At 55.6% G+C, this 9485-nt stretch overlaps 1 protein-coding gene across 2 annotated transcripts in view; it reads left to right on the forward strand.

Annotated features, from left to right (window-relative positions):
* Nucleotides 1-7680, forward strand: part of SEMA3F (semaphorin 3F) — an 11246-nt gene extending 3566 nt beyond the window's left edge. For both annotated transcript variants that reach the window (XM_040445425.1, XM_040445426.1), the window contains 12 exons: nt 1257-1376; nt 1570-1709; nt 1824-1938; nt 2102-2171; nt 2341-2485; nt 3597-3819; nt 4423-4511; nt 4648-4689; nt 4840-4997; nt 5191-5258; nt 5551-5684; nt 6333-7680. In XM_040445425.1, the coding sequence (XP_040301359.1) occupies nt 1257-1376; nt 1570-1709; nt 1824-1938; nt 2102-2171; nt 2341-2485; nt 3597-3819; nt 4423-4511; nt 4648-4689; nt 4840-4997; nt 5191-5258; nt 5551-5684; nt 6333-6743 (1715 nt within the window). In that variant the 3' untranslated portion in view covers nt 6744-7680. The remainder of the gene's footprint in view (nt 1-1256; nt 1377-1569; nt 1710-1823; nt 1939-2101; nt 2172-2340; nt 2486-3596; nt 3820-4422; nt 4512-4647; nt 4690-4839; nt 4998-5190; nt 5259-5550; nt 5685-6332) is intronic.
* Nucleotides 7681-9485: the final 1805 nt, after the last annotated feature.

A 9485-nucleotide genomic window follows, 5' to 3' on the forward strand; every position in this document is an offset into this window, starting at 1 on the left:
TGTGTCAGGTCTGGCCCAGGAGAGTTGGGAGAGTGTTCTCTGAGGAGGGGTCCTGCCTGGGACCTCATGAGTAGCTGCTGCCCCTACCGCCAGGTTGGGTGAGCCCACCAGGCCCCTGGTCCCTGTACTGTGCCACCTCCAAGCTTGGGAAGGGTCTTGGGGTGGGGGTGGGAGACATTATCCTCCCCGTCTTGGTGAGTGAAAAGGTCAGCCTGATGGCAGAGCCCTGACCAGGGAGTCTGATAGGGGAAGGCAGGGCCTGCCCTGGGCAAGTCTAGAGCCAGCATGGTTACTAAATCTGCAAATTTTCAGGTATGTTGTGAGCTAGCTCTTATTAAACACAGTTATTACTAAAAATTAAATTATATAATTTACAAATAAATTACCTTGAAACAAAGGTAAAAATACTCAAAACTCATTACTTCCAAATTATTTTACTACATTTTATCATTATCTTTGTTCTTGAGGTTATTTGCATCTGTTGTATTTGTGGGGTAGAAATACTATATCATAGTGTTGGCAGCTCTCCCCGGCTCCACTGTCAGTGACCCCAAGTTAGTAGCTTGAAATCAGCCATGGTGGGAGTATTTACACTACAGAAATTGGCTCTCACTACTAATCAGAGCTAATTGCTGCTAATCCCAACCCTCGCAGAGCCAGGTTTGTTTTTTTTTTTTTTTAATGTTTATTTATTTTGGAGGCGCTTGGGTGGCTCAGCTGGTTAAGCGTCCAACTTTGGCTCAAGTCATGATCTCATGGTTCTTGAGTTCAAGACCCACGTTGGGCTCCCTGCTATCAGTGCAGAACCTGCTTTGGATCCTCTGTCTCCCTTTCTCTGCCACTTCCCAGCTCGTACTCTCTCTCTCTCTCTCAAAAATAAATAAACATTTTTTAAATAAATAAATAAATGTATGTATGTTTATTTATTTATTTTTTTTTTTTTGAGAGAGAGGGGGACAGTGGACCTGAAGCCAGCTCTGCGCTGACAGCAGTGAGCCTGAAGCGGGGCTCGAACTCACAGTGAGATCATTACCTGAGCCGAAGTTGGATGCTTAATTGCTCAGCCACTCAATTGACTGAGCCACCCAGGCAATCCTCAGAGCCAGTTGTTAAACATTTACCAGGACCCCCGCTGATGAGACAGTCATGCCCAGGGGAGCCTGAGGGGAAGATCGGACCCTGCTCTGAAGGTCATTTGCGCTGTACCCTGGTCCTAACAAAGGGATCCCCTAACTGACCCACCTGCCCACCCACAGATGAGGAGCTCTATGCTGGTGTGTACATCGACTTCATGGGCACCGATGCAGCCATCTTCCGCACGCTGGGAAAGCAGACGGCCATGCGCACAGACCAGTACAACTCTCGGTGGCTGAATGGTGAGGGCAGCTTACAAGACCCTGGGTGGGCAGCACATCTAGGATGGGGCAAGATCTTCAAGAGGCACTCATGGGGGGTCTGGCGGGGGATGGGGAAGAGCGGGGGCTGTTCCTGTACTTGTCCTGGGATTCTGTTGGGGAAAGAGGCCTTGTTGGAGGAGCACTTGCCCAGCTGACCACTGCCTACCTACAGACCCTTCATTCATCCACGCTGAGCTCATCCCTGACAGCGCCGAGCGCAACGACGACAAGCTCTACTTCTTCTTCCGCGAGCGATCGGCAGAGGCGCCGCAGAGCCCCGCCGTGTATGCCCGCATTGGGCGCATCTGCCTGGTATGCGCTGGCAGGGCCCCATCTCCCCGCCTCCCAACCCCGTGCCAGCTCCAGCAGCCCTACTCCAGCAGGGGAGTGAGAGCTGATCTGATTCTGCTCCCTGTCTGTCCCCAGAATGATGACGGTGGCCATTGCTGCCTGGTCAATAAGTGGAGCACGTTCCTGAAGGCACGACTGGTGTGCTCTGTACCCGGCGAGGATGGCATTGAGACTCACTTCGATGAGCTCCGTGAGTAACCAGCAGGCAGGCTGGGTCCTGTGGCTGCTGTGGGAGGGGTGGGGGCTGGATGGGTGGTCAGGGCACCTTTGGTGGGCCCCCTGGGCAGGAGTGGGCAAGGCCCTGGGACTCCTGGCTAATGCACCCTCCCAGTGTCTTCTCCCTCTGCCCGCAGAGGATGTGTTTGTCCAGCAGACACAGGATGTGAGGAACCCAGTCATTTATGCTGTCTTTACCTCCTCGGGGTGAGGCTGGGGCCGGGGCTGGCTGTGGCAGGGTGTGGCTGGACTGGGGGATTATATGACTTGTGGAGGACCCCTGCCTGGTGGCAGGCTGTGGGGTGGGGGCAGGCTGGGAAGGGGCCCTGGGCCGAGGGTCTGCCCTGCCCACAGCAGCCGCCTGCCCTGCCCGCAGCTCCGTGTTCCGAGGCTCTGCTGTGTGTGTCTACTCCATGGCTGATATCCGCATGGTCTTCAACGGGCCCTTTGCCCACAAAGAGGGCCCCAACTACCAGTGGATGCCATTCTCAGGGAAGATGCCCTACCCACGGCCTGGCACGGTGAGGACCCCAGTCATTCCACCTTTCCCTTTTCTATGAGGCCTGCTTTGGGTTAGCCCCTTTGTAGACATGGGCCCCACTATCATGGAGCTCCTGGCCAGGTGGGGGAGGCAGAGCATACAAACAAATCAATCTACCATGTATCCATTCAAATAAAGCTGACATTTAAAACAAAACAAAACAGGCGCCTGGCTGGCTCAGTTAGTAGAGCATGCGACTCTTAATTTTGAGGTCATGAGTTTGAGCCTCATGTTGGGCATAGAGCTTACTTAAAAAAATAAATAAAATGAAACGAAATACCACTTACACAGTGTCAGGCTGTGAAGAACCCAGCCAGGACCCTGAAACAAAGATGACAGCCGGGTGTGGCAGGCTGCTTGGAGGGGGTGCTGTTTGGGAGCCAAGACAAAGCTGGAGGGCAGGCTGGAGTTGGCATAGGTGGCTAATTGTAGCCAGGGAGATGAGGGTGGGCAAGGTCCAGCCTGCAGGGCCTCTGAGGCGGTGGGAGGTGACTCACTTAATCTTGGTGTGATGTGGGCCTCCGCAGGAGTCTAAGCAGGAGAACCGCATGATCTGTTGTGGCTCTGTGGGGGCAGGGCTGGGATGGGGGAGCTGGTCTGAGCAGAGGCCAGGGAAGGCTTCCCCCAATGGTGAACTTGGAGGCCAGAAGGATGGGCTAGAGTTGAGCAGGGGTGCAGGGCAGGCCGAGGGAAAAGTACCAATGAAGGGCAGAGCATGCGTAGGGTGTTAAAGGAACTGGGAGCTGTAGTCCCTTGAGGAGGGGTGGGTTGGGGTGAGGGGCACATTGGAGGAAGGAGACAACAGGGTGGGGAGTGAGGACGTGGAAAAGGAGTGGTCAGCTCTGCCTAATGCCACAAGGTCCTGGTGCATGAGGCCAGGGAGGTGGCTGTGGAATTTGGTTGTGTGGGACCTTGGGACCTCTGCTAGAGCAGAATCTGCAGAGGGGCTGGGTGAGGGGGAAAATCCTGGATGGGAGCTCTGAGGAGCAGAGCAGGTGGATGTGATGGGGACAGACAAAGGAGAGGCCTCTCCTGAAGTTAAGGGCTCCAGCAAGCCCCACCCGGGCCTGACGCTCATCACCTGCCTGCAGTGCCCTGGCGGAACCTTCACACCATCCATGAAGTCCACCAAGGACTACCCTGATGAAGTGATCAACTTCATGCGCAGCCACCCACTCATGTACCAGGCTGTGTACCCTCTGCAGCGGCGGCCCCTGGTCGTCCGCACAGGCGCTCCCTATCGGCTCACCACTGTCGCCGTGGACCAGGTGGATGCAGCCGATGGGCGCTATGAGGTGCTTTTCCTGGGCACAGGTACCCACTGCTGCTCCCGGTCCCTCCCACGCTGGGCCCAGTGGGTGGAGGGTGCTGATCTATGGGGCTGGGACCTACCTTGCTAGGGGTTGCCACAAGCTTGCCAAGGTCAACTCTGCTACCTTCATCCTTTGGAGCCTAGATAACTGAGAAAAGAAACCCCATCACCATCCCCAACCCCCCAGGGGCTGGGAGAGCAGGGAAACTGGGCATCTGGGGACCTGTGAATGGTCAGGAAAGAGGGGACAGGTGGCAGACACCTCTAGGATATGTGGGTCCAGATACTGACACACATGCTCTCGTGTGCACATGCGCAGGTGTGCCCATCCCAGTTCCAGTCCCTCAACACGGAAATGCCTCCAGCATCCTATGCTCAGCAGTGCCCAAACTGAGGGTCTGGGGTGGGAGGGGCAGACCCTGGCCGTGACCCCCTCCCCCATTATCTTGGGCCCCTGACATCCAGGGGAACTTCTTCAACCTTGGCACAGAGCTCCTGCTCCACTGCCCTTGGGGGGTTGGGGCCCTGGTGGGGGAAGGGGCTGAGGCTGGTACCCCTTCCCCAGTGTCCTCAGCCCCACTGAGGCCCTGCCCGGCCCGTTCCAGACCGCGGGACAGTGCAGAAGGTCATCGTGTTGCCCAAGGATGACCAGGAGATGGAGGAGCTAATGCTGGAGGAGGTGGAGGTCTTCAAGGTGGGTATGACACCCAGAACTGTTCGTCTCACCCTGGCCCTCCTTGGTATCAGCTTCTGACTTCAGACTTCAGACCTCTTGGTCAGGACAAGGAGGGCATCCCCAGGGCCCCAAACTAATCCCTATCTTTTTTCAGGACCCAGCACCTGTTAAGACCATGACCATCTCTTCCAAGAGGGTGAGTTTTGGTGAGGTGGGCTAGGGGTAGGGACAGCCTGTTCTCCCTTTGGGTCCTGCCCTTGGCATAGGGATGGGGAAACTGAGGCATGGAACGTGATGGGGGCTGGCTGTGGGAAGGCAACTGACAAGCCCCTACCCCTGCTCTCAGCAACAACTGTACGTGGCCTCAGCTGTGGGTGTCACACACCTGAGCCTGCACCGCTGCCAGGCATATGGGGCTGCCTGTGCCGACTGCTGCCTCGCCCGGGACCCCTACTGTGCCTGGGATGGCCAGGCCTGTTCCCGCTACACAGCGTCTTCCAAGAGGTGTGGACCCCCAGGCCCTTGGAATTTTAGCCACCGGACCCAGGGCCCTGTCCTGGGGGTTTGGTGGTGGATATATTACCCTAGGGGAGTTTATGAATGGGATTCCTGCCTGGAGTCTTGGGGGTACAGGGGCCTGGCGGGGGGGGTGGCAAACTTGCTTGAGAATACTTGCTGAGGCGCTATCCTCATCTAGGCGGAGCCGCCGGCAGGATGTCCGGCATGGGAACCCCATCAGGCAGTGTCGCGGGTTCAACTCCAACGGTGAGTGTGCTGTGACTCACCACTGGGCACTCCTCACAGTGTGGAACCCTGTGAGGCCCATGGAGCTGCTCCCAGGGAAGGATTCTCACGTGGTCCATGGGCGTAAGGGGGCTTGGGATTTTAGAGATGGGATGTCCCTAGCCACTCCCTCAAGAAGTGGGTGCCTGATAGTGCATCCCTGCCTTTATACAGGGTGGATGTCCCTGTATATGCCCCTTGCACCTGCCTCTGGCCACCCTACAGTCTGCCCAGAGGCAATGCTGCTTTCATGCAGCGCCCCCTTGTTCCACAGCCAACAAGAATACCGTGGAGTCCGTGCAGTACGGTGTGGCTGGGAGTGCAGCCTTCCTCGAATGCCAGCCTCGCTCACCCCAGGCCACAGTTAAGTGGCTGTTCCAGCGAGATCCCAGTGACCGGCGCCGTGAGGTGATTTCTTGTACCCCACAGCCCCCACCGCGGATGTGGGAGTCCCCTGTGCAGTAGAAATTCCCTGTGGGTGAAATGTGATGTAGGAGCTGACCCAGAGCAGCCCCCATTCTAAGAAAGCCCTTCCAAGTTCCCTTCCCTATGTGGGAATCATTCAGGTGAATCTAGTTATATGGAAACTCTGGGATTTCCGCATTATATGGAAACCGCTTAATGCCTATTTACATGAAAATTCCATGTGTGTGCTCCATTGGAAGTATACCTCATTATATGGAAATGTCATGTGGTTGAACTCTAGTATATGGGAATTCTGTGGGGTAGCCCTCATTTTATGGAAATGCCTTCCATGCATCTCTCCTTACGTGGAAATTCTATATGGATACGCCAGTTCCCATTAAAAAGAAATTCTTTGTGATTGCTCCAAAATTCTCTTGTTGTACAGAAATCCCCTTATGATCCTGAAATGAAAATGTGTGTGGATGCCTATTCAGATGTTATGTGGAAAACTACTGTGGGATTTTCTTGGTATATGGAAATTCCACATGAGAGCCCCTCCATGGAATGGGCACAGAAGGGGTCTGCTCTGGGAGCTGGCTAGGCAGCCGAGTGGTCACACAACCCCTGAGCCCCCACTCCCTGCCCCTGCAGATTCGTGCGGAGGACCGCTTCCTGCGCACAGAGCAGGGCTTGCTGCTTCGCGCCCTGCAGCTCAGTGACCGTGGCCTCTACTCCTGCACTGCCACCGAGAACAACTTCAAGCATGTCGTCACACGGGTACAGCTGCATGTCCTGGGTCAGGATGCCGTCCATGCTGCCCTCTTCCCACCGCCAGCTGTGAGCGCCCCACCACTGCCAGGCGCCGGCCCCCCCACACCCCCTTACCAGGAGCTGGCCCAACTGCTGGCCCAGCCGGAAGTGGGCCTCATCCACCAGTACTGCCAGGGCTACTGGCGCCATGTGCCCCCAAGCCCCAGGGAGGCCCCGGGGGCACCCAGGCCTCCTGAACCCCAGGACCAGAAAAAGCCCCGGAACCGCCGTCACCACCCTCCAGACACATGAGGCCAGCTGTCTGAGCCCTGAAATGGGCCAGCCTAGGCCTTGTCCCTTTTAATATAAAAGATATATATATATATGTATATATATATATATAAAATATATATATTCTATACACACCCTGCCCCTGCAAAGACAGTATTTATTGGTGGGTTGTATATAGCCTGCCTCAGCGGCAGCACCGTCCAAAACTTAGACCCATGCTGGTCAGAGACGGCAGGAAACAGAGCCCACTTAACCAGGCCCAGCCAGTTGGCAGGGCCAGGCCAGGACCACACAGTCCCCAGACTCAGCTGGGAGTCTACATGCTCAACAGCCATCGCCGGGATCTACAGGACACAAGGAGGGAGCAAGCTCTACCCGGACAGGGAACGGACTGCACACCTTTGCCAGTGTGTGCTATCAGCCTGTGCCACTGGCATAGACGTGGATTCGAGGACTGCTTTGGAGACTGGGAGCGGGGGTGGGGGGCTCAGATGCACTCAGAGAAGGGAAGAAGGGGCCGACACAGGAGGCCGGCCCCTGCCTGGGAGGGGGCACTCAGTCAAGGCCAGCCCCTTCCCGGGTATTTATTCTCTATTTATTGGGGACAGGAGCAGAGGAGCCCTGCCTGGGTGGGGTGCGCTTCCAGCCCCTCCTTCCCTCCCTGCCTGACCACTCTACCTCCTCTTCCCTTTTTCTGGGCCACTGTGACTTGGGGGCTGGGAGAATAGCAGAGGGGCAGGTTCAGGTAGGGTCAAGGGGAGAGGGGGCTATGGTGGAGGCCTGGGGCCTTCAGGGGCTCCCCAGGGCTCCCTTCTGCCCACCACTTCAGATGATGGGTGTAAATAGCTCTTAGGGGCTTCGGGGTAGGTGGGTAGGGGCTCCTGGTGGCCCTTGGCTGCCCAGGCCACAGCCACCCTTGCGTTCCATCTTGCTAATAAACACTGGCTCTGGGACTGGACTTTGGCTTTTCTCCTTGGCGGGGGAGGGAGGATGGGGGTTCAGCCCATGCGCAGATCCTGTCCTTCCTGCCCCCCTTTATGTGGTCTGACCATCATTCCCACACCTCTCTTGCAAGCTCAGCTTCCATTCGTTTGTTCACAGGTTTGACCGTTTGTTCAACACTGCTTTCTTACCTGCCTTTGAGGTGGGCTTTGTGCCAGGCTCTAAGGGCTAAGAATTGGCAAGACAAAGCCACAGCCCTCACAGTCTGGCTGCCCCTGCCCTGAGAATTGACAAAATTCCCATCCTTCCTGCTTCCTTCCAGCCAGCTCTCAGCAGAGGGCCTGGCATGAGCAAATGTCCAGAGGTGGTGAAGACCAGGACAGGTGGGGTGCCTCTGGAGAGGAGGAAGTGGGGCCGGGGGCCCTGGGCCAAATTGAATGAGTCAAGACCTGGCAGGGGAAGCTAAGAGCTGGGAAGGCCCGTGGGTCCAGCAGGGCTTACAGCCATACCTGGCAGGCAAGGGGAGTCAGGTGGGGACTGGGAGGCAGCGAATGGCCCCACTTTAAATAAACCCAATAGGCAGAAACCAGATTTGTGCTGGTCCAACAAACCTGGGCTCCTGCACTGCCCCAAATCCCTGCCAGAGCCCACTTACAATGTGGCGGGTAGGGGATGGGTAGAAGCTGGAAGCTGAAAGTGGCACAGATAATCGGTTGTTCCTGGACAGACCCCACCCACCCACCCCATAGAGTAGATGTGAAGCCATCAGCCTCTGGTAGGAGCCAGTATCCATTTCCCACATGTTTAGGGACAGTCTCTAACACTCAGGATCTGAGGCCCTGGCACCCCCTCATGGTCTCTTGGGTCTGCAGCAGAGTTGAGTACTGAAAGGTAGGTAGGTGTCCCAGAGGAGTCCAACCAGGAGGCTCAGGGTCTCTGGAGGGAGCCTTGAGAGCCCAGGGTTTGGGTCTTTATATAGGAGGTGGGAAATCTCCAGAGCCTGGGAACTCAACACGTTAGGCTCAGTTGAACCTCTTCCACTTAGCAGTACTTCTTGTGCCATCTGAACCTGAATACAGAATCTAGGCCCCCTAAGCTGAGGCAGGCATGCCCTACAGATGCCCTTAGGCAAATCCTAGAACACACACAAGGAACAGATCAGGAGAAGGATGGGAGATGAGTTCCACTCCTCCTTGCCCCTGGGAGCACCAGACCTGCTCTGGGAATAGCAGACATGTGACAACAGGCCTGCAAAACATTCTCTGGAAGAGCCCGGCCATCTCTGCAAGTCAGGGATCTTGTTGCAGTCAAATACACATGTACACATAGGCACAGGCACATGCAAGTATGCACACATATACATGTAGAAATGCACATGTACACAGGCACGTGCTTACATAAGCACAGGCAAAAATAGGCATGTGCATGCTAATGCATGCACTGCTCATGTACAAGCATCCATACATCCATACACAAATACACAAATGCACATGTTAATCCACATAAGCACAGCAAAGTATACATAGAAGCACATGTGCACATAAGGAAAAACAAAACCATGTCTACACACATGCACACATGTACAAAGGCATGCGTAGGCATACATGTACTCAATGGCACAAACAGGCACATGTGTACACACAAGTATACATACGGACAAATGTGTCATGTCATTGCTTTGGTTGATGCCAGCAAAGGATAGCCGCACACACACCCAGGCACACACAGTGGACATGTACGCCCCCACCCCAAGTCTGTTGGAATCATGGAGTTATGTAGAGGCCCTGCCCAGGTGAGATCCAGCCCTCAGTACCAGGCAAA

This window comes from Herpailurus yagouaroundi, unplaced genomic scaffold (genome assembly GCF_014898765.1).
Source record: "Herpailurus yagouaroundi ecotype Mexico unplaced genomic scaffold, PumYag 193, whole genome shotgun sequence".
NCBI lineage: Eukaryota > Metazoa > Chordata > Mammalia > Carnivora > Felidae > Herpailurus > Herpailurus yagouaroundi.